This window comes from Falco biarmicus, chromosome 13, assembly GCF_023638135.1.
Source record: "Falco biarmicus isolate bFalBia1 chromosome 13, bFalBia1.pri, whole genome shotgun sequence".
In the NCBI taxonomy this organism is placed as follows: Eukaryota; Metazoa; Chordata; class Aves; order Falconiformes; family Falconidae; genus Falco; species Falco biarmicus.
Window position 1 is genome coordinate 25,300,272 of NC_079300.1, and position 24,816 is coordinate 25,325,087.

The window sequence follows — 24,816 nt, forward strand, 5'->3', positions numbered from 1 at the left end:
TCCACTGATTTATAACAGCTTTCTGCTCAAGGCTTGTCACCTCTGAAACCACATTCATTTGGTATCAAGTAAATACTAAAGCGTCACAAAATTTTGCATCTGTTCCATTTCCTTTGTTTTAAGCTATGAAATAAAGTAATAACAAATGCCAGGAAAAGCCTCAAGAGGGAAAGAGGCAGGGCTGCACATCTTTACCACCTTCTCCGCAGGGCAACTTACTCCCCCCACTGGGAAGCCGTTACTACTGTGTGTTGTTAGCCATTAAGAAACCTTACTGAGAAAAGTCACTTAACGTAAATGTTTTCCTTCAATCAATCGGCAGACATCATTAAAGCGTTCAAACATACCACACTGCTATTCAGCAACAGAATGTCTTCTAAAAGGATCTCACCAAGCACAGTAGGAAAAAAACACAATAAGCAACACAAGTCAATCTTTATTGAAAACTGAAGTATTAATACATAACAATTCTTGTTACAATAAACGTGCTTTTAAGAATTTAAGTCTGAGCTCATCTACTCATTGAATTGCATAAAAAATAAAAAAGTATGAATTTTTCACAATTGAACTGGCTCAGAATGGAATCTCCACTCTTTGTGTTGATGCGATAGTTCAATGCAGGAGTGAGTGATGCCTTAAAACTTATTCTGGAAGACAACATTGACCTAAAATTAAAAAAAAGTACCAATACAACTGCTCGTAAGACAGTTTTAAAAAAAGTCCTAAAAAGGAAACCTGTGTCTACTTCATAACAAACATGGAGAACTATTACTGGGGCCTCTTGTACTTCCACTGCATGCACTCACTTTTTCAAATCTTAGACAGGAGGGCAGCCAATAATAGCATTACAATAAAAAAAACCCACTAACAAATCCATTCTACTTAAAACAAGTCTGTACAGCAGCCAGCTAAAAAAGCTTTCCCAGTTTGCCTGCTAAGTGCCCAAAAGTCGCAACAGTTTAGAAAAGTCACGTTCGCTTTCTTGATGTTGAAACTTCAGAGCCCATAAATTGTTTATAGAGTATTTTTTAACATCACAAGTGGACCCGTACTACCTGTGGAATTCCGATGTTTCAGTGTTATATTCAACCCACACAAGAAAAGGTTTCCTTGTCCCCAGATAAGCACTGCTCCTCTTCCCTCTCTCTGCCTACAAAACACCGCATGTCCTCCCAGCGCCCCCGCAGAGGCACACACAGCCCGCCGAGAGCCCCCGCTGCTGCCGGGACCTCAGAGGAACCGGATTCCTGGTGAGACCCGGTGCACAAGACTCTCCTACCTTTGCTGCAGTTGTTCCTGCTCCCCGCCATTCTACCTCATCCAGTCCCAGGGTCTCTGCAGGAAGCTTAGAGTTGGTAAAACACAGGAATAGAAAGCTGATACTTATTAACAAGAACAATCTGAATGAGCTTAAATCTTTACATCTCTTGAACAGGTGCCCACAAACACCCGGAGGTGAGGATGACTGGATTGCTGTCAGCCCCGCGCACACGCTCGGGTCGGCCAGGGACACCCCTGCCGCTGGTGGCGGAGCCCCTCCGTGTCCTACCCGCTACCGCACACACGGCGTCCTGGGAAACTGCACGTACCTGCCGTCCAACAACCAACAACCGCAGCACCTCTCCTCTCTCCCGCAAGTTCCAGCTGAAGCTTCACTACTGTTCGTGCTCCTAAGATGGGAGGTTTCACATACACGGTATTTACTATGCTCTGGTATGAGTTTAAGCCTAGAGTTAAGTGGTGGTATCAGATTGCTGCGCTTACCTATTCAAGCAAAAGTATGTTCTAAACTCAAATGAACAGTGTATAATACTGTGCTTAAGCACTGGGGAGCGATTCCAAGTCAATTCTGACCATCTCTTGCTCAGATACCTTGAAGTGGCCTTACTACCCAAGCAGCAGTGAAGCCAGAATGCTCCATGTGAAGAGCAGTCAATGCTGAGTACCCTGGTATACAACTCTGTACCATGAACTATTCTCAAACAACACTAAGACATGGTGGTACTTAAGGGTGGTGGTGGTTTGGGGTTTTTTTCAGTGGATGAAGCAATATAAGGAAGGACTTCAACTAAAATAAAAGATTTTTTTCATCTACCACTGCATCTAAGCATTTAACTTGCATAGTACACACAAAAAGCTTTCTTGAGTAGCATTCCTGCACGTTCTCCTAGAAACTTCCATCAGATGGTTACAAGCATAAGCAAGATCTAGTAGTAGGTTCTCCATTTCCCTTCCTAGTGTTTCATTAATAACCACCATACCACTGACTAGGGCTACACATTTTTAGAGCCAATTATTAGCCTTTTTTTTTTTTTTGCTGCTGCTACATTTAAAAGACATTTTCATCAGTTGTTACTGACATAGGGAATACCTCAGTTTTTAAAAAATACTTTATCTAAACTCAACACCTGAAATTTGAATTAAAAAAAAAAATCTTCCTTGGACTTCTCTTTGTTATTGCTGCAACAGTTATTTTCAGTTCCAGGTTTAAAGTAGTACTTTTTTCTTCTTAATCATATAAAGCTGCCATAAAAGTTTTGTTTTTTTGTATTTTTTTTTTTTTAAAGAGAAGCTTGATCTGAAATGTCTCTACTGCACTAGCTCTTTTCACCTGCTGAGGAGCTCTAGTGCAAACACATACTGCGTATTTATTTATAAAGGAATTCTAAATAGGGAATGTTATATAAAAAGCAGGAGAGAATGTTTCATTAAGACCCTCACTGTGTAAACGCCTATTTAACGATGTACAGTTTCCCCCGCCGCAGTTTTATATCCATGCTTTCTACTATTTGCAACAAAATACCATTAAGATAGTTATATATACACATATTCCCCCCGTCCCCCTGCACTGTGCTTTTGGTTACTTTCCATATCAACTAATGGAGACACGCTCCACCCTCCCAGCAGATTATAATCGATCAAAACTGGAAGGCGCAGTACCTTTGGACAAAGGTACAGTTCTCCCCTTGTGGATGAATCCCATAATGCAACTCAGAAAAAAAAGTGCTCAAGTAAGTGAGACTGCCTAAATGTTACAGAATATTATACAGAGACCAATTCCAAGATGACATTCAGGAATCTGAAGTCAGAGCAAATATATAGGAAGTCATATTCATTCCTTAACTATTTATCTATTGCAGCATTCATGAAAGTTCTCTCCTATGATTTTCCAAGCTTTAGTTTATTGGGTGATGAGACAGGAGACAGCAAAGCTTTGAGCTTGTTTTTTATAGCTTCTCCCCAGTAGAGCACTGTTTCAACCTCAGCTCTGTTAAAACCACGCTAAGACGACAAAATGTCAAACTCTACTAGCTAAAATGGACAAATGGCCTGTACTAATGTTCACTGTACTCTCTGGCACACCTGACTAATCAAAACTGCAAATTACCACACAAATGGAATTGTTCAACAGACTTGCAACAAAGCAGTACAAGTTCAAATAAGTTTGCCTGGGGTAATTTTCTGCTCCATAGAAAAACATATGGAAATCCCTAAGCTGCAGTTAAGTGCTCATGAGTAAGGTTTAAAGTACTTATTCCAAAAACATAGTTATATTCAAGGCATTAGAAATAAGGGGGCCATCCACTGACAGCGATTCATGCAAAATCAACCTAAACTTTATTAAACAAAAAAAAGAAGTACAAAATATGGAGAGTGCTTACTGTAAAAAATAAAGTTACTGAAGGCTCTAACCACCAACAAGTTATGAAGGTACAGAAGCCTCCCGCCAGGACAGAGTACTGTAATGGCAGCATTAAATCAGCACTGATGATACCCTGAAGTAGCTGCCAAACCCATATAGGAGCAGAACACCCCAAAACAAAGCGTAACTACATATACAACTTCAAAAAAAAAAATCTACTTCTGAATGGAAGTTAACCTACAAGAACAATACAGCCTGATATACCTCTGTGTAAACGCTTAAAAGGGAACAACATTTTATAACCATTTACTGCATAATTTATTGCAGGCTGAATGTATCAAAAAAAATTCGCATCTTTCCGGAACTGTAAATCAAGCAGGTTCAAGAAAAACCTTGATTTTAATGTGCAATATTCAAATTTAAAAATTTAAAATCTCCCCCGTAACAATTTTGGTATACAAATGGGTTCAAAGGCTAGCCCTTTATCTCCACAGCATTTGCTTTGAGGTACTTTTTAAAAATTGAAGTTGCAAGAAAGAATATCAGAAATGACTCATTGCAATGAAATGCTAATCTGCAGTCAAGTCTTAATTTACGTGCTTCCAAGTGCAATTTAGGATGTAAAAAAAGAAAATACTACGAAAACATCAAAATGCTGTAACCAACAAATGGCTCCTACTTCAATTACAAATATTTTCAGGAAAAAAAAACCAACAGGTATTTGAAACCTCTGTATCCTGGCAGTCCTATTACAGCATATCCATAGCCCATACTGCAAGTAGCTAATAAGGAAATCGTGTTAAAATGATTTGTTCCCCTTTAACATACTCATCAGGCACACAAGCTTTCCTCAGAATAACATGCAGCTGAACTCCTGTTTGTTGTAGAAAGCCCTAGCATTTCTTAAGTTTCAGGAAAGCAAGCTGGATCAATTGCACATACATTTTCAACTGACTACAACATTCTTTAGGAAAAACAGCACGGATTTCCTGAACTGAGAACGAAAAGAAAGTGTTTTTCTATCAAGTCTGTGTGGCAGTCTCACTTTGACACATCTTGCATCATATGAAAGATAGTACTGGATAGTTATCTCCCCAGGACATGCAATTCATTACGCAGGTGATGTCACCTCCTACTATTCCCAAGAGCCAGTTTTGCCTCAAGGAAGTTTGCTCTACTTACTGGCACACACAGCATTACCTTTGTCATTTCATTCTGATCCTTAAGAAGGTCTGTATAACACTGAATCCATATAACGAAAATGAAAAGGCATGAAGTAAACTAATCGTGTGCGGGATTTCTACAGCTTGTCTGACTCGTTTTCCAGTCACTCCAAATTAATAGTTGAATTTGAAAAGAATACATCACTTAAATAAAAATATGCCCCTTTTGAACTGGCAACTCCATCAACCTGAAAAAGGCTGAAGCACTTATCTAATGTCTATTATGGTATTCTATAAAGAAACTCACTTTCATGATTCTACCTTTTAAGACCCTGCATACATTACAACAGTGCATTAGTGATACAAGTTGTAAAATACTTTTCGGTTCCTTTGGATTTGCATATGATGGTTTTTGCATCAGTCACTGCAGGTAGATTGAGCAAGCTTTGTTTTTGTGTTTTAACATGCATTCAACTAGATATGGATCAGAATAAATTTATACTCCCTTTTTATCATTATAATTAGCTAAAAAATTGCAAGACAGTCCACAAAACAGGATTTGCTTTAAGACTAACTGCTGGAGTTCCAAGATGTAAGATATGCAGCACTGGAAAATCTTCAGTGATCAGGAATTAGTAGTGTTTAGCCAAGTGTTGAAAGCATTCAGAAGAAAAGTCCTGGTTGGAGGCATGAGGGCTTCAGCACCAACTTTTAAACCTCAATTTCTTGATTGCATATCTCCCATCTTCAAACCTACGTTAAAAGGGGGAGGAAAAAGCAGGAAATTTTCTCAATTACGTGAGATACTATCCGAGTGTGGCAGAACATTCTAACGTTGCACGCACCACATCGATATGCACACACAACAGATGTTAACCACTAGGTAATGCTACCCTAGCACTTATCCAGTCCTATAGGCTTCTAGGTTAAGAGTTTACTACATTCATTTTCTTCTGCCATGTCAATTCCAGCTTAGGACAAAACTACTAGTGATGGCAAAGTAGAAGGTGCAATATTAAAAAGGTATTTTATGCTAAATGTAATTATCAGCAGTCATGAGTTTAGCCACAGCAAAACTCACTTTTTATACTCATGTAATATGATGCTCTTGGATGAAATACATAGTATAGTATCATATAGTACGTGAAACATTTCAGATCTGCAGACTGATATGTGGCATCACAGCAAAATGAGAAATGGCTGTTGCATTACTAACTCAAAGGGAATAGTCACCTGTCATCATAGAACTCTGGACTCTTAACAGCTGAAACAGAAATCCAGAGAAAGTTAACTTTGTCAAAAACTAAACAGACTAAAAGTGAAAATTTCTAGTTCAAGTTGGTCTCAAAAAGTCCTTATTGCAAATGAAACAGTTCTCAATTTATGCTAAAAAAAATCAGAAATAGAATTGAGGATCCCAAAAATATTAGGCTTCGTGTCAGTTTGACACAAATTACGCCCCCAAAATCCATCCCACCCTACAGCAGATTTCAAAATTAAACTCCTTTTCTTGAAACCCATGATCTAAATTTTGGTCCACGCTAGAAGTGATTTTTTCCTTGCTGACTGCATGAGGTATGAACTGATTGGTATTTACATGAAACAAAGTGAATATATGAAATCAACTCAAGGTTGTGTATTTGTTTCAGCACCTTGTGAGAAAAATTCACCCTCAGAGCAAGGCAAAACACTTACCTTGCCTAATATTTAGCCAATCAAAAGTAAGACTAAAGTTACACATATTGCTTCATTCAGGATTCGCGCTACTGCTGAATTCAGCAATTACCAATGAATCAAAAATCCTGAAAACATTTAGTCCCAGATGTATTTTAATAAGGCAAAGTTGAGGCTCTTTCTTTCATATTCAGCAATCATGAACCATGAAAATGATTCATGGTTTCTGAAGATACAGACCACTAAAGAAGTCCCACTAGGCTTCTCTCTTTAACAGCTATTACAGAAGCAATTAATTTTTGTGTCTTCTTACTCAATTAGAATACTGTAGAAGTACCACAGACTACTTACCTTCTGAAAAATCTCCCCAGTAAGAACCTCCAATGCTGTCATTTATAAGAAATATTAACTGCTTTTAATCTAAATCAGTAACTTACACTGACTGCCAGGATGATCACCACTGTGGGGGCACATAACTATAGGTTGGTGTTCCTGGAGCCCGGTATGTGGGCATAGTAACTGGATGAGGGGCTACTGGAGTTGGGGAATGAGTTGTCAACAAAGTACCTAGGATGAAGAGAACATTTTTTTCAGTAAGGACAAATTCTACTACAGAGGGGAGAAAAAAAAAGTTAATTATAAAAACCATCACAGCTTGTTCATCTTCCAATTTAAAACCAGTATAATTTTGCACTCCAGCCCCAATCTTTCTTCAAACATTTATGCAAGGGGACCATTTTAATGTTTAGTCCAATGCACCCAAAGACACTCATTACTCAAAAATAGCTCTAGCAGAAAGCCTGCAACATAAGCATTACTCACTGCAAAACTTTTCCCACAGCAGGCTTAACAAGCCCTAAGAATACGTGACGGTACAGATATTTATTCTGATTTATCAGTCAAGTTTAGTTCTTGTTTGTATTACAGACTAAGGGGCTTCAGAAACAAACAGGCTGAGAAGGCAGGATCTTAACAGCATTACTCTACAGCACTTTGGAGAAAAAGTAACAAACACCTGGCATAAGCTTGCCCACATGCAAATCTCCAGCCAGCTCAGTTTGACACACAAATTATCTAGTTTTGAGATTCCTTAAACTAAATCATAAATTTCACAAGATAAAAAAACAGAGTCTGAAGATGAGCAGCTCATGGCTCTTGGTTATTACTGAACTGAGCATCCTTTGAGTGAATGTGGACATTTCTTCACAAGTTAACACCCACTGAGTAACAAAGCATGACAGCCCCTCAGTAAATGCTCACAGATGACTCTAGATTATTGGTTAAACAACATTTTCTCCAAAACACTGCCACTAAAGGGGCGTGGCATTAGGAAGCAGACATCCCTAACCATTGTCTATGACACAGAAGACCTGCAGGTAGTGTAAACACATAAAATGTTTTATCTCAACATACAAAGAAGGTCAGTGATAGAGGGGTGGGCTGAGAACACTGCATCTCCCTCAGCCTGAAGAGGTTGCTGTTTTCAACCAGGCATAGAGAAATGTATTGAGAAGAGGAAGTCAGACTCTGGGTGAGATGACAAGCAAAGAATGCAAGAGGAAATGACATCCCATACAGATATGGTGAACTATTTTACTGTAATACTAGTATCAGAAAAGAGGGTGTGGTATCTCCATCCTCGGGTATAATCAAAATATCACCAAGTAAGTATGAAACCTGATCTAGCTGGACCCATTCTGAACTGCCAAGTACACTTCTGGCATCACATTTTTGCAATGCAGCTGTGTTGTCCCACACTGAAAGGAGAGCTTCATCGGAAAACACAAGGGTTCACATACCTGCTGACATTGCCATAGTAGTCCCAGCCACCATCCCCATTGTCACACCATTTCCTCTTGGCGGCGGAATCGGAGCAGGATACATGGTTGCTGGCATGCCGTTCGGCTGCACAACTGTGGTGTGGTGGATTACGTGGGGTGGTGCTGCATATAAAGGCTGTGTGTAGTAAGTGCCTTGCTGTTGGAGACAAAAGTAAATTAAGTAATTACAGTTATCTGTTGGGAAGCCTAATGATTTTATTTTATGATACATTCATGAACGACAACATAACTTTTCTAAAGATCCAATGCATTTACAGAGCAGATGCAAAAACATTCATTTCAATTATTTCAATTGTTTCCCTGGTAAACTTTTTAACGTTTAGCCCCTTTTAAACACATTTAGGATAACATTCAAAGCAGCTACCTTTGCAGAACTCCAGTGCTGACTACCTTCAGAAACAACAGCTCATCCTTCACTCGCTCCCCTTCCTTTCCTATCTTTTCTTACATTGAGAGAAGTTCTGTCATGGATTATTCTTTCACAACTTTTTATTCAGCTGCTTTTAGTTAAAGAACCAAAGGTTTTTCACAAATCCAAGTACACTAAGCAGACTAGATAAACATTGTTACATGCTTTTAATTCCCTTCAACTACCGTGTACATGCAAGGCAAGTTTCCTCCATGAAAGAAAGAGCGATAACTTTCCCCAAAATATCATATTTAGTGAACTGTCTTCATTTTATCCTTTCTAATAATTTTCAACAGTTTGCCTAGTATGAGACTAACTCCCTGAATCACAACCGAGACTTCCTAAAATTAAAAAAAAATATCAAAAAAACCCACACAAGTTTATGACAATTTTTGACAAAATGAAATCAGAATATGGTTTACAGCATCCAGCACACATTTTTAAAATTACCGAATGTAGTGTCTCTTCAAAGACTGAACACATTACCAGTTAAAGTGCTGAGTAACTGTCAGGCGAGAGTTAACACACGCACAGTCTGTAAATCACTATCAAAAATTCTTACTGTAGGCAACTAAATATTCTCTCCATCCACAAAGAAGTAAGTGATGTGAAGTTAAAGAGTTCAAGCAGATACTACAAAGTAAAAAAACTATCCAGGTTTTTTTTGTTTGGTCCATTTACCTGTGCATATGGATTCTGCTGTGGATAGGCACTTCGAACTGGGTACACAGCAGTCTGATAGGGATTCGGTGACGAAGAGTACGGCGGCACTGCTCCACTAGTGGGTGAACAAGATACTTTATATGGGGTGCCTGGTGTGTAACCTGAAACAAAGGTAAATCTGCATTAAAAACATGAAAAACAAGTGTCAGTACACTGCTTTCTAAGGTCAGGTGTAACGATTTCCAAATTCCTTAATCTTCATCAGAGTACTTAGTAGGCTAGTCTCAATATCCAAGCACAAGTTCTATCATTTACACAATACTGAGAACAGTTTGAAAGTAATAGTTGACTGTGTCAAGTAAGCATGAAAAGTTAAAGATATTATTTGCACAATTTTCTTTTTAAATCTATGGATAAGGAATAAAAAAAGTGGGTTTGGATTTTCATAGTGATGTCGTTAAATACTTGGATTCAGCATATTAGGCAGCTCCTACATAGCAGGATTTGGCACTTGTTAATATTGGCCTGATTCTCAATGCACCCCAAGTTGTACTGGCAAAACGGTAACGGTTAATTAACCTGCAGTTACCTTCTACCAATGATGATACAGCACAAGAACAACAATTTCAAAAGTCAGAATCATGTAAAGAGCTCCAGATGGATTTTCAGAGAACACAGATTCACAATTTGCAACCTCTACTTCAACTTACATTTATTCATATTTGTTTTCAGGCATTTTCTGAACTGACCGAAATAAATACAAAAGGCCATAGGCCTTTTTAACACAAGCACTGTAGAGATCACTGCAGCCACAAATTAAGACTTTGAAGGCACTTTAATATCTTTAAATCTTTTTGTGTATTACACACATAGATACACCCTTAACAATGACTTAAGAATTGTTTTTATAAATTACAGTAAGACTTCAGGTGCCATCAGAAAGAATTTTGCTTTCCTATTGCAAGGTCCCCCAAATCAGACTGCCTTGTAAATGTTGGGAACCATTCAATTTTACAGAGATAAGTAGCAACTGCTGGCTCAGACCCTGCCTGAAGACAGTTCTTCTGCAATTTCTCCAGCCCTCGCTGGACAAGGTCTCAGGATAACAGAACAAGGGCTTGATGAGGCATGGAGGAGATCTATGAAGAGCAGCATTGCTGCTGCATGCCATACTCTCAAGATTGATGGCTTAATGGCCAGAGTGGCAATACCAATACCTTTGCAGCAGCACCCACCAGTAATGATATTCATGACCTATTCTGGAGAAAACATCAAGCCTGTGCTACACCCAAGAGATCCTGGGTCTCATGCAGGCCACACTGAGACAAACATCCACAGACACATTTTCTGTTTAGTTGGAATCGTACAAACGAGTACTAGGGCAGCACAAGGAAGAAAAAACCACTTGGTAATCATAGTAAAAAGTGAGACTATCAGAACAGAGATTAGGTTGACTTTAAAATCTGTCTAGAATGTGCTGACTTCAATACAGAGAACAGATCTGAAGCCATATAGCAGAGAGAACACTGGCATTTGTGTTGTGAAAGATCAGTCTGTGCAGACGGCATGATGACAGATGACCTTCATTCTTTTTGCAGAAGTCCGAGTTTCTTTCCAATTTCATTCCACCCTTCAAACAGAAAATTGTTACGTTAACGAAGAAATAGGCTTCCCATGGGGTTTTTTGGGGATGTATGTGGGTGTTTGGGGTTTTTTTTTTTTCCAAATAGAATTTATCGCCTTTAGACACTAAAGAAAGCTACCACAGCACTTACTCTGAACTAGTTTTTAGAACTCCTAAGTATCTGACTAATAGAGCATGGTGAGGAATAACTTCTACTTCTAGTACAAGGAGCTATTTGCATTGAAGAACTCCACTACAAAATGCTGAACATGAAGCACCACTACTGAACTACAACTATGCCCTCAGCAAGCCCTCTCATTCTAAAACCCCACTGATAGGGCTGCACAGTAATTTAAATTTCATCCTTGCAAAGTGGTACATCTGTACAAGAGGTATTCTGCTTTCCCATTTAAATTTTTCCTCCCTTACAGGGAGCAAAGACCTTAAAGTAAACCACGTTGTTACTGAAAAACACAGAAATTTAAGAAAAATACTTGTAGGTACCAGAAGGTACCCTTCCTGAACAGCAGTGGCATGGCACATTCAAATACTGCTGTGTGATGTGAATTTACAAAAGCTTTGATTCTACAAACAAGCAGTTACATCAGAAAAGTTAAAAAACCATCCCAGTTGGTAGGATGAAGTACGTCAAGTTATCTGCCTGAATTAGAAGATCTGGGCATTTTGAACTTTTGTTCGTAGCTTAAAGAGTAGCTAAAGCTTGAAGCTATTCTTAGTTCTGAAACAGAAGTTTATTTTCTATTCAACAGCAATAGAGACTAGTTGTACTAGCTTTAAAAAGAATCAAGGACATTCCAAGATGGTATACGACTTCTATATATCTTTACTCCTTTTTAACAGAAAAGTGAAAAATATATTACTCTAACCTTGTTATATAGTGTGAAATATATTCCAAGATTAATCAATGCAAACTGATTTTACAATGAGATTAAGTCAAACAAGTCAACATTCTTCCCTAGAAACCATAACCTTTTATTACAACGTTAACGGACATGAAGGAGAAAATGCAATCAACTGGGTAAAAACATCAGTCTCATGATCTGGCAAATTGATTACGTGCAACTTATGTTCATCTTCCTGCAACAGCATTCACAAATTGCAACCAGTAATAAAACCAAAAATACCTTTCAGTTATCTGATCCTTAGATTAAAAACTACAGCTACTCCTCAGCACAGCTGCAGGAATCCTGACGATACGTACACTGAAGCACAGAAGGCAGAGACATCACCAAGGCAAATCTCACCCGTGAAACTGAAGGCTTATTAGTAATACAAGCCAATAATCAGATCCCAGATAGGGTCTGGATTCCCATGCTAAGACTTACACCCCTGATGGGAACTACTCTCCCTTGAACACCCCTCTCGAAAAGTTAAGCAACCCAGTGCAAATGCAGGCTGGTGCCCCTAGATAGGATTCCTGCACAGAGGCAATACCCTATCAAAGGACAGATATATTTTTTTTCTTTTTTAATTACTGGAACTTTATAATATCCATCCGTTTCCCTATCTAGAATTCAAGACCAAAGACAAGCCAAAATCAGCTCTGCGCTTGCTATGCCTCTAAGCAGCAAACCGAACAGACACACGGGCCGTACCTGTTTGTACAACTAGAATACTCCACAGTTCCAAGGAAAGCTACACACTTTTAATAGGTTCTGAAGGCAAACATTTTAGATGACTTACACTCTCGCCTCAGTAATTGCTGCCACACCCTTTTAAGAGTCTCCTGGTAGTTAATGACACACCATACATTGCAAACATTGAACTTCAATACTGCAAGCAGACTTTCACAACCTAAGCTTCCCAATTTCAATCAGCATCTTTTCCTATCTCCACAAGTTACACACAGGCATTTGGGACAAATTTGGTTATGTGCCACAAGTATCTCTGAAATGCTGACATAATACATGCAAGTGAAAGTTCCTGAAGACAGCCCAAATCTACATTAACAAAGCAATGTAAGGAATTCCTTCACATACAAAATAACCACAGGGAGAGTACTATTCTATCAGGTGTATGTTCCTGGTTTAAGTAGAAATCAAATGCTATGAGTTTCTGTTTGGTTTCAAGCATTACCATACAAAAATAATCTTTTATTTGTGGAAGCAGACCTACATGAAAACAACTTAGGCGAGTGCTTCCATTTCTCGTGCCTGTTTCACCATGTCCCTTTTCCTAAGCACATGACAGTCCCTTTCTCACATACAAGTGCAGTTACCTCAACCCTCCTCCAGTATCTACTACGGGCAAACCACTTTCACCCAGCAACCAGGCTTTCCAGACAATTAGTTTGTGCAAGACAATTTTAAGGGCAGAAAGAAGGCAGCAAACTGAACTTGGTAAGATACAATTTAAGGAAAGGATGAAAAAGAATAATTTTGAAGACAACCGAGAAAAACAGGAATCTGGAAACAACCAGTAGGATGCAAAGCAAGCGGATTCACGAAGGAAGCAGTGAAGGGAAACATGATGCAAATCCTCAAGCCTGAAATATAGAAACAACAGCTAAAAACTCAGATTCTCCTTTCTCTGTAGGTGAAAGCAGTATGACTGAAGACAAGATTATACTCTTTTTAATTTATCAGATGATTCCTTATGAGTCATATTCAAAGTAACGTAAAACTTATCCCACAGTTTAAGTGTTATTTGTAAGCCTCTACAGCTTTTCTTCTTTCTTGGTTCTAACAACTTCCAAAATTCAGGTTACTGCTTTGACACACCTATTACACGTACCTGTCTGGAAGGTAGGATTTGCTCCAGGATACATATTAGGGGAATAGGCAGGAGCAGCCGCTGCATAGCCCATTGGGAAGCCAGCTAGAAAAAAGAATATGTCAAAGTTATTTTCTAGACCGACTGAACAGTCTAACCAGACTTCACTCTCAAAGATTCTCACTGCGCATCTTTTGATTGAGATAAGCTAACAATCAGCCTCCAATCACACCTCCTCAACTAAAACACTGGGCTTCAATTCTCCCAAGCCACCTGAAGCTGAAAGCCAGATGAAGGGAACAGCTTAAGTAGTGACAAGTGCCATTCTCCCTTACATCCCTGTTTCAGCAAATCCCAAAAGTTGGTTAAGTAACACTTCAGTCAGTGGGGCAACAAAGTTGTGCGCAACTATCCAACTCCCCCCTCTCGCCCCTGACTTGTTCTGACACCGATTAAAGTGTTGGTGAACAAGACCTGATGTACATAAAATATTTATCTGAACAAAAGGGACTTTTTCACAGAAATAGATCCCTGAAAGTCAGTGACCGACTCTTCAGATCAGAGATACCCCAAGCAAAGAGTACAAAGCAACACTGAGTAGTCCAAAACATTTGTTGCATTTGACACAGATTTGTTACTGCACTCAGGCATCAGACAAGCTCACCAGTTCCAGGCACGTACTATCACAGTTAACAGTAACAAGTGGTTCACTGAGGGATCGACAAACGGGTAGGTAAACACTTCTACACCAGAATACAAGAACCACTGTGGCTGAACTAACATCACGATATATTGGTCTCCAACATAAGGCATAAAACAGTATTAAAAAAAGCTAGTTACTTGAAAGATACAAAGTTTGTTTAGATTGTAGTAAGTGAAATATCTGTATTAATCATAGTTGTTAATTTTCCCAGGAACTTCTTTACATTTTTCCAAACTGTAAAAACGATTAATGTCTGTATTTAGAAAGACAGAGTTACTACCACATTTTGTTATCAACATATAAAGATTCCAATTCTCCAGAAAAAAGGGAATTACTATTTGTATATTCATTGTCAGGCTTAAAGTTGCTAAGTTTTAAACTGCTATTCAAATTTGAAGGATTTCTATTTTGCTATAAATCCCAGAGTCTTTAGCCATTACTCCTAATAATAAAAATTCCTTAGCTCAGGACTGTATATGCTAACCTAGTTTTTAAAGTACTCTGTAAACATATCAAGTGACATACACTTGCCACTGCTATTAGGTGGTCAGCATGGGTAAGACTAAGAAAAGCATTAAGCTTAAAAATCAAAGGTAAAAACAACATATCCAATACAAAACTTTTCAGAGTGTATATAGCTCTTAAGTTTTCAAATTCACAAGCTGCTAGCGAAAAACTTTAGTGAAGCTTTACACCTTACTCAAAGTGACTGCACACATGCAACATTATATATTGTATACATTTTCAGTCCTCTTTTGTTTCTTCATAGGTTTAACTCCACAGTAGAGCACCCTGAGCTGCTCAGGAAACAAGTCATTTATGAAAAACAACTACAAGAAGCAGTAGTTTTAACTTCTACACAGAACTTTCATCTATATGAGATTATTCGGCTGTGGCACCCTTGCTACTGTAAACCCCTCCAACAACCTCAAATGGGCGTAGTGTAACATAAACAGCTATTAAGTATGCAACAGCTTTAGAAACAGTGCCTTTACATAATACATCCCACCTAGCGATATGTTCATTACTTTCTATCGCCATGCAACCCATGTGAATTCAGTGACTCTGAACGGAGAATCTGTAGCTTTTGAACTAGGAGAGGCAAAGAAGGGAGACTTTGTAATGCAACAGTTTTACGAAATCCTAAAATACAAATCTACTTTTCATTTTAGAGAATGTGTTTTGTGTTTATGCCATGACCTTTAAGCCTGAACCAGGTGGGTCAGCAAACAATCTCTAACAGTGTAAATCTGAAGACCTTACTAATAAGGGTTACAGTTGTGTAAACAGACTGACTGTTTTAAGGAAGAATTTTGGGTGATCAACTTGTAGCATGACATTTATGGCACTTCTATAGCAATTCTACTTCAATTCCATGTATTTTAATTATACGAATTTACAACCAAGTGAAAACTAGCAAATACTGAATTATGTAAGTACTGTATATGTAGTCTAATATGTGTAACAGAATAAAAGATTAGAAGTTGTAATGTTGTTTAAACTGCTGTTCATCAATCTACAATAGTGCATCTTCCTAAGTAAATTAAGGTACCACTTAGTTTAATATAAACAAGCGCTTCAATGCAATGTGTAAATGGATATAAGTGCAAATGAAACAGTTTAACATAAATCTGTTTTTAGAAAATGATTAGAGATAAAAATACAGTTATATTTAAATAATTCATAACAATCCATATCTAATGCCAAAGAAAGCCCTGAAAAAGCAAATATTATGAATATAACTGCACTGCAACTTATATTGATTAGTAAACCACTGCTGCTCACCTTATTATAAAATTACCGTAGTCCATATAACTACAGACAGTTACAAAGAATAAAAGAAAAAAACATGCAGGACCTTATGGTTACATAGCATCAGCTTTACAATTTATTACTGCACCATTTCAGTCACTCAATTGACTTAAAAACATCGCAACACAGTCTGTCTTTTCCCCTTATAAATACTGTAGAAATCAAGAAAGATACCCTGGTTTGAGGAAAAATTAAAAGTACCTGAAAAGCAAAAATAAAAAGTAAAAGGTTTTTGAGACTATCAAGTCAACAGTAAAGAAAATTCATTTAAGCACCAGTTTTTAAATAAAGAAGCAGAGAAAAGTGGAAGAGGAAAACAGGAACTCCAGTATGCTACCTAAGCTGATAAATGAATTTTTAAACTGTAAATACTAGTAGGAAAATACGGTACAGCTACAGAGAATATGAACAGTAGCAACGCAGAATGATTTCTAGCTCCCAACACAGACATCAACTAGATCACAAAACAGCCTCCGCATAAAAAGCTACAAAAGTGTAATTGCTTATGACACATAAAATCTGAGCTGAAAGACCCTTTGGCCTCTCCCTGGATGGAGTAATTCCCTTACCCCACAGATATCAGGGTGGGAGGGGGAAAGTGCAGCAAGACATACTGCTTGAAGTGCCTCACAGAGGCATACAGCCCTTCTCTTCAGCCTCCCTGGTAAGTTCTATCCAAATCTAACTACTACCTTATCCAACTTTTGAATTATGGGGACACCAGAAATGAAGCCTGCTCACAAACACATTAGGAGATGAGGGGGAAAAAAAAACCCTGGTGGAAAACCTGAAGACAAATGAGAAGCAGAAAAAGCAAGAAATGCATTTAATTTCTTTTTTAAACACATTTTTTGGCCATTTGCTTGGTCCCACCTTTCATGCCATGCTTCAGGCAGTCATAAAACAGATAGCATGAAGAAGAATTAAGAGGATAGAAAGGTTAACAGCGCCAGCCAACTAGCAGCAGAAATAGACTGACTCCTCTTCCTTCAGGGCATAATTATTAGAGCTCCTAAAATAAGCTGCTTTGGAAGAGATACTGGAGTTAGAAATATAACAGAACAACTAACACTACTCTTAAAACATCATTCTTTACATTTTAAAAAAAACCCACCCAAATCCCCAAACAGATTACCATACATGAAGACCTTCATAATTGACTATTTCTCCTTGATTATACAGATCAATGTAATTGAAACTCATTTAAAAAAAAAAAAGTTACTTACCTGGATAACCAATTCCTTTGGCATTTGCATAGGGAACCCCAGAAGATCCAGGGCTATACACAGGATTCATGATTTCAGTAACTAAATCAGGAGGAGAAAAAAAGAAAAAGTATTTACTTGAGCGTAGGGAAAGCTTGAGATCTCAACAACTGAACTGGAAATGGGGGAAAGTATAATCAGAAGAAAAAGTAACAGAGGAAAAAGCAGCAATTCCACTGCTCATCAACACTAAAACTGTAGCTAAAAGCAAGACAGAGTAGCTGTAGAAATAAGTTTCAAAGCATCACAAGTCTCAATCACCTAGAGAATGTGTCAGGAATTAAAACATTCCTTGTTGCAGAGCATGTTTTCAAAATATTTCCATCCCTAAGAGCTCCCCCATGGTGTGCAAATCTATAATCCACTGCAGGAGTCCACCTGTGTTGGACTTCTCCCCCCATGTCATCTTTCAATCACTTAGCATTTATCTACCATCTCATCAATCTTTGTTTCTTCCCAGTTCTTTCGTGAAGCATCTAGCCAAGGGATGCAAATACTGCCAGTCTACTACTGCTCACATTTCAAGCCTGGGATTCCAGTCCTTTACCAGCACTAAATTCATCAACCATCAACAGCCCAAGTATTGCAGAACTAAGTGGCAAAAGACTTTCTGTATTAGACAACTAGCTCACATTTGTTTAGTTGCTGCCAAGTTCTTCAGAGCCTATGACAAGCCGACAGTTGGGTCCAGTCATTTCTGAATTACGTATTCACACACCAGAAAGGCACCTACAGCTAGCATCACAGGCAGGAATAAAACCAAATACATCTTTAAAAAACATCTTATATATAAACACCAAGGAAAATAAAACTGCACTGAGGATGCTTCTCAAGCTTTTCTAGTACACCTATGTACTTCTAGGAATCACAGCTCACAAGCAAGCTTTCCATGTGCCTCTTACACAGTACCATTCACAACTACTTTTCTAGTATTTTAGAAAACACGCCCCCCCGCCCCCCCCCCTTTATTTTCAATTATCTTGTTTTCTTCATTTATTTACAGATCTACCACTTCTCTTCCTGCAGCTGCCCATTTCTGACAACAGCCTCTGACAGCAGAACAGGAGGGCACACTATGAAACCAGACTTTCCTATTAACTGTTAATATCTGATACTTGAGTCACTTCCTCTTCCACCGCTTGAGATGCTGTCTTTCTTTAAATGAACAGTGTGTTAAACAGTTTAACAGAATTTTGTAAATAAAGTTTATGAAGCAAGAAGAGACATCATTAATCACGCGCTACTTCAGCTACAGAATACATTATGGCAGGAACCCGAGTTAAGTTTATCAGTATAGCTGCATCAATAAACTTATGTTAAGTGACTGTATAAAGCATAAGTAGTTTGCTTTTGAAGTAACACTAAATTCAGCTGTACGTCAAGTTTTAGCAGTGCCTAGTACACAGCAGAAGAACCATTTGTGCACAATTAAGAAGTCAGAAAGTGTATCATCAGATTTCATAAAACACTCAAACTCTGTGTAAGAGAAATAAGATTCACCAGTTTCTTGGACTTCCCCACACACACTTATAACACTAACTTAACTAGAACTGCTTTTATTTTTTCCATTTTCATACTTGGATTACGTATCAAGACAAGAATGAGTTAAAAACAAACAACTTGCCATTTACATTGCTTAGGATGAAAAAAGTTCCCCAGAGCAATGTTTTAATCACCTGACCAACATTTAAAAAAGCAGTTTGACACAAATCTCTTTGGAAATGTTCTACAGCAAACTAGTTGTCTTCAAGTATAAAGCAGTATTTTCCACTGAAGCCCCGTAGAGTTTTAGTAGCATTAACTCTGCTGTGCCATAACCAACAGGCATATTTCGCAGGACTAGCATTTCACTCACTGTAGCAAGACTGTTCTTTTCCCCTGTACTTTCTTCTGTGTATCCTCCTTCCTAAAGAAGGACTTACTTACTTGAAAACTTCCAGTCTGCTGCCTTAGCATCTCCCTGCATTTCCTTCTCATTTGCAACTCTGCTCCTCTTTCAGTGTTGATTTTGTCACATTTTGTCTCTAAACTTACAAAACCCGTAAGAGGTTCAAGCTTCACTTCAGTCTCAGCAAGCATTTCCAAGTTGTGGGGGGGTCTTAAGGGAGGTGGATATAGCCTTCCACTCAAATGTAAGCAGCACTCTCCCACACCCCCATACCCCTACACATACTCTGCTGCTCCTTGCCGTCCCTACAGCAATTAGGAGGAAAGAAGAGCCTGTAACCCTCTCACCGTTCTGAATGGCAACAAGAAGAAAGAAAAAAACAAACAGTAAGAGCATTCTGTGAATATCTGGGTAAAACATAAAGAATATAAAACCACCCTCCAACTATTAGAAGTGTTACTAGTCGGTGACTGCAGAAGAACACAAGGACATACATTCTGGGAGATGACAAACAGAAGACATACAAAGCTGAAAAGGTACAGAAGATGAATAGAAAAGGTCAGATAACTCATCAGACAATCTCAAAGGAAGTGCAGATCAAGAGACAGGAATTCCACTCCAGTAAGGGGAAAAAAAACCACCTATGGCACTGGGAGCCTGCCAGCTGCCTCTTACTGGAAACAACGTCAACTTCCACTTCAAATGCATCCATACGTCGAAACTGGGAGTGTGTACACAGACACATACTAATTCAACTTTGGTTGAACAGGTATGCACTTTCACACTACAGCTTTCACCACTGAAATACAAGTAGAAATCCACCAGCCTACAATAAGTGCTTACAGTTTTTATAATGCAGGCAAAACTTCAGATCACTTCTAACTGAAAATAACTATTTTCAGGTCTTCTCCGAAGGACCCAGCATGTGGAAGTATAATTATATAGTATTACGCAGTGGTTGCAATCATCCCACTCTTACAATAATTTTACTTGGAAGGGCATCTGTTATATTGAAATATGGAAACTTGCAGTCCACTTCCCTGTAACACTTAAAGTCCACATCAAACGCTAGGGAAACTAGTACGAAGCAAACCCAAAGAACCGTGGCTTTCAACCTTTTTGTTGGCATCCCCTCCAAAGCATTCTCATGTTAATGTATATGTAAATAAGTGTCTACTGTGCATCATCTGTATATAAATTGCACAGTCAACTGTATATAAATTACAGCCAACTAATTCTTTCAGCTGAAATTAAGGTAATCATCCTTATTAAAGATACTCTGATTAAAGACTATGCAAGCATGCTTGGGAAGTGCAAATGCTTCACCTTTCATTCTTGCCAAAGCCAAACAATAAAACTCAAGTTTTGATCAAGCTTGTTAAATCTCACCTTGGTACAGATACCAGGACAATCCATGTTTCAGGAAGCTGAGCACAAAGGCCAGCCACTGCTAACGCTGAAGCTCCAGCATTCCAAATTGGATGCTCTTTTGCACATAGCTTTTCCTGATGCACTCAGAACAAGCATGTTTCTATGAAATTCTGCTTTTAAAAATAATTTTACAGAGATACATGCAAAAACCCACATATCAATGCAAATACTGTAAATCAATCTCCATACTCCTTAGTAAGAAATACATCTGTTAAAATTTATTTTCAAAGGTGTGTGGAAACACTATCAGAACCAGATCTACTGAATGCCACTTTGTGCCCACTTGATGACAATTCCATCACAAGAGCTGGGGAAGAATCTCCAAGTACCTTGCCTAAAGCACACTACTGCGGTCCACTAATGCTTTTGTTCTTGGAACTTAAGCAGACTCACACTAAGTCATTATAGTATTTAACATCTGTCCATCCTGTAATACTTTCAGAATGTCATTTGCTATGAAACTGTACAAACTACCCAGTTTCCACTTACATACAATTCCTTAATTACCACCTTAGTAATGTTTTACATTTTACCCTTTTGATTTCCAGTTGAAGCTTAATGAAAGTAAAATACAATTCCTATATGCCTGGTAATTTGTAATGTAAAAATATTTCCTTTGTTGCTTAGGAGAGGAAACTATAATTCAGGACACTTCAGTTCTTCAAATAACCAACAACGGTTAAAGTCCTAGCTGCATTACATTCTATTAAAACTTCAGCCACCAAAATAAGCCCTTTGATGCAAATCCTAGGCCAAACAGCAGGCCCTCGTCACGATTATTTTCGAAAAGGGGGCTCCTATCAGCAGGCATTCAAGACTTCATGAAGTCTAAGACAACACATATCACACTGCATTGGTATTTGCAGGTAGCACATGCTTCATTTCTTCCATTCATCCACAAAAAAGGTCACCAAATTTTACAAGGAAGCAAGTATTGGCCCTGTTCAGAACAGGGCATGGTTTTTTTGGGAGTTTGCAACTGAAGCCAGCTGGAATCAATGCTTACACACAACTGCCACACTTCTGGCAAGCGGTCCCACTCCCTGTGCTGGGACAGCACTGCACTCTGACCCCTCAAGTAAGTTAGATCAGCTAAGTCGGTTGGCAGAATTCTGTGTTTTCCTGGAGTTTTTTCAGCAGAGGGTTGCTATATTTTCTTTGTCCCAGCTTGAGAGAGCCGAGACTCATCACCAAATGGCTAAGATAGCACCAGTACCAATGCAAGTAAGGCAGCATGAATGGAGAGTGGCAGTACAGACTGAGGTTGCAGAACCACAGCCTGGAAAAGGACAGTTAATAACTTTGCCCAAAGTTCATGCAAAATAAAATACAAAGCTGGAAACATCATTCACATGCAAGTCTTCCTCCCCTGCTCCAGTTACAAGATGTTCTTCTCATAAAAAAGAAAGAATGAGATGCCTGCAATCACCCTTCTATATTTTGTGTGTATGCAATTTTTCAAGACTACAAAGGAATAGAGCAGTTTAGACTTCTTAATCCTTTCTAATGAATACAATTCTCATCTCTAAGCCTATTCTACTTGCTGTTTGTTGTTATGTTTTTTTTGGTGCTGAAATACACAACACTACTTGTACCCAGTATTAGTAAGGATAGAGACACTGTGATCATATATTAAAGAATCCACATAATAAGTTCTATGTCATTCACAAACAGAAAACCCACACCAAAAATGTAATACTAAGACCCTGCTTGTAAATCAACTTCATTTGTACGTTAGTGGCGTTACTCTATTCTTGCTAAAACTCCAGAACATTACCGAAACCTTTCTTCTCCAAACACCCACTATCTATGGAAAAATTAAACAAATGGCCCAGCATTTCTCAGTCTACGATTCCTGTTGGTGGTACTGCACAAGGGGATAAAAGTTGTCAGCTCCTCTCCCTGCAGCACAGCAAAATATTCAATTCCTCATCGTAAAAATCTTAGAAGCCTGCCTATTGCCAAATTCAGGGGAAGTTTATCAACTCTGAGAAGGGGGATCAAACTGGAAGAATAAAACCTTACAATGTGAAGGAATGACATTTACAACTTCTTAGTTAAATCCTGAAGCTCTGCTTCTTTGTAAATTCTTACCCTGCAAAGCGTTTTTTCATTAAGTTCATTTTTAGTTTATTCCACCTTGACTTTTGAAACAAGATGAAACTGTTACAAGTTCCAAATCGAGAAAGAATCTCCAAAAGCCTCTTAATTCCTCCTGCTTTTTAACCTGAAAGCTAAGGCGTGTAATTACTACCCCAAACATACAGGTTGGGAAGCGTGCGTTATACAAGCATGGAAGTTTTATGACACTAACAATTATATATCCTACTGTAAAATCACATTAGAGCAGACAGAAAGTCTAGTCAAATTAGATTAACATGCACACTACTACTGAACATTTAAGAACCAGTTAAGGCCAGCTCTTCTCATGCTGAGCACTGCATACCGGTGTACCTCCCCTTAGCTAAAAACCTAACTTTTTACGTTTCTGGGAGCCCAGATTTCACGATGTGCCTGGTGTGTATGGTTTGGCTCCAAACGTTCTAGAAAAGCGCTGAAAGGCCGGTTCGCACCGAGCCTTTTTGTCTCACAACTGCTCCTATAAGCTATGGACGACTAAAATGTTATTCCTTCCACCAGTTGACAGACACAAAGGTAACAGGGCAGGTACAACGCGCCGCAGCTTACCCACGCTATTTAATTAAAAATCCAGCCGGCCGATGCCCTCCCGACGCTGTACCCGGTTTTTAGGAAGTTATCCCCAGCACCTCCAGCCTACACCAGCGAGGCGGCACTACGGCCGTGCCCCGCACGCAACCCACCGCACGGCTGACCGAGCTCCCGCCCGCCGCAGAGCAGGGCCCCGGGCCGGCCCGCACGCCCCTGCGGGGCCGCCGCTCCCCCCGCAGCCGGCCCGTCACCTGCCGCCCTCCCCAGGCCGCTCCAGGCACCTGTTACGGGGCGCTGCGAGCCCCCGAGGGCCGCTGGCTGCCCCGCCTGGCGGAGCTGCCCCGGCCCCGGCGCTGCCCGCGGCCCCCGCACCGCCCCCCGGGGTGGCGCCGCCGCCGAGGGACTCGCCCGGGCGCCTGAGGGGGCGGCGGGGCGGCGCGGCCCTGCCGAGGGGCCGGCGGCGGCGCAGGCCGCGGCGGAGGCGCGGGGCCCGGGCTCCCTTACATAACGGGCCGGCGCGGCGGGGGGAAGGAGCGGCCCCGGAAGCCGGCGCCACCCGCGGCACCTCGCACTCACCGGGCTGCGGCGCTTCGTGGTGGCGGCCCGGCCGTCGCTGGCTGTCTCGCTGCGTGCGTGCGTGTGTGCGGCTGTGCGCGCCTGTACGCGGGTGCGGGAGGCGGCGGGCGGGGCGGGGCGGCGGGCGGGGCCGGGCGGGCGGGCGCTGCGCGGGGCGGAGGGGGGGGAGGGGCGGGGGCAGTGGCCGCCGGGCGACTCCGGCTGCTCCGCGCCCGGCCGCACCGAACAACTGCGCACCGACCAGCGGCCGACGTCACTTCCGCGGGGGAGGGGGCGCGCGCCCTCGGCCGAGGGGGCGGAAGCCGCCGTCACGTGCACGGAAGCCCGCGGGCGCTGCCCCCCCCACCCCGTGGCACGTGACCCTGTCGCCGTCGGCGGGGAGCGCGGGGGCATTGTCCGCCCGCCTGAGGGGTCGGGCCGCGTCGGAGGGAGCCCGGGCTTCGTCCGGCCCCGGGGGGGAGCGCCTGGGCCCGGGCTCTCCCGGCTGCGCGTCCCCGGCGCCCACGGACCCGGTGCCGGGCACCCCGCGGGGCTCGGCCTCCTCGCACTTTGCCCAGAAACCGCCTGGAGAACCGATGGCCGGGGGCGGCCGGCGGGGCAGGCCCCGCCGCGGGCCGGGGGCGGGGGGCCCGGGCTAGGCCCCCGTGCAGTAGCTGCTGTGTAGTGAGAAAGGCCGGGCCCCTCGGGCTGCACCTGCGGAGGGACGGGGAGATCCGGGGAA

At 40.7% G+C, this 24,816-nt stretch overlaps 1 protein-coding gene across 3 annotated transcripts; it reads right to left on the reverse strand.

The window, feature by feature from the left end:
* Positions 1 to 416: 416 nt before the first annotated feature.
* On the reverse strand, positions 417 to 24,284 carry FAM168B (family with sequence similarity 168 member B). 3 transcript variants are annotated; one of them, XM_056358098.1, is made up of 7 exons: positions 24,096 to 24,284; positions 17,492 to 17,572; positions 13,772 to 13,855; positions 9,412 to 9,554; positions 8,280 to 8,457; positions 6,918 to 7,047; positions 417 to 5,559 (listed from the first exon to the last, which is right to left on the reverse strand). In XM_056358098.1, exons 2-6 carry the CDS (start codon positions 17,559 to 17,561, stop codon positions 6,935 to 6,937), a joined length of 588 nt encoding a protein of 195 aa, XP_056214073.1. In that variant the 5' UTR covers positions 17,562 to 17,572; positions 24,096 to 24,284; the 3' UTR covers positions 417 to 5,559; positions 6,918 to 6,934. The 3 variants fall into 3 exon arrangements, with proteins under 3 accessions (XP_056214073.1, XP_056214074.1, XP_056214072.1); XM_056358099.1 differs by lacking the exon at positions 24,096 to 24,284 and adding an exon at positions 23,538 to 23,676; XM_056358097.1 differs by lacking the exon at positions 24,096 to 24,284 and adding an exon at positions 10,975 to 11,023 and having other exon boundaries at positions 17,492 to 17,536.
* Positions 24,285 to 24,816: the final 532 nt, after the last annotated feature.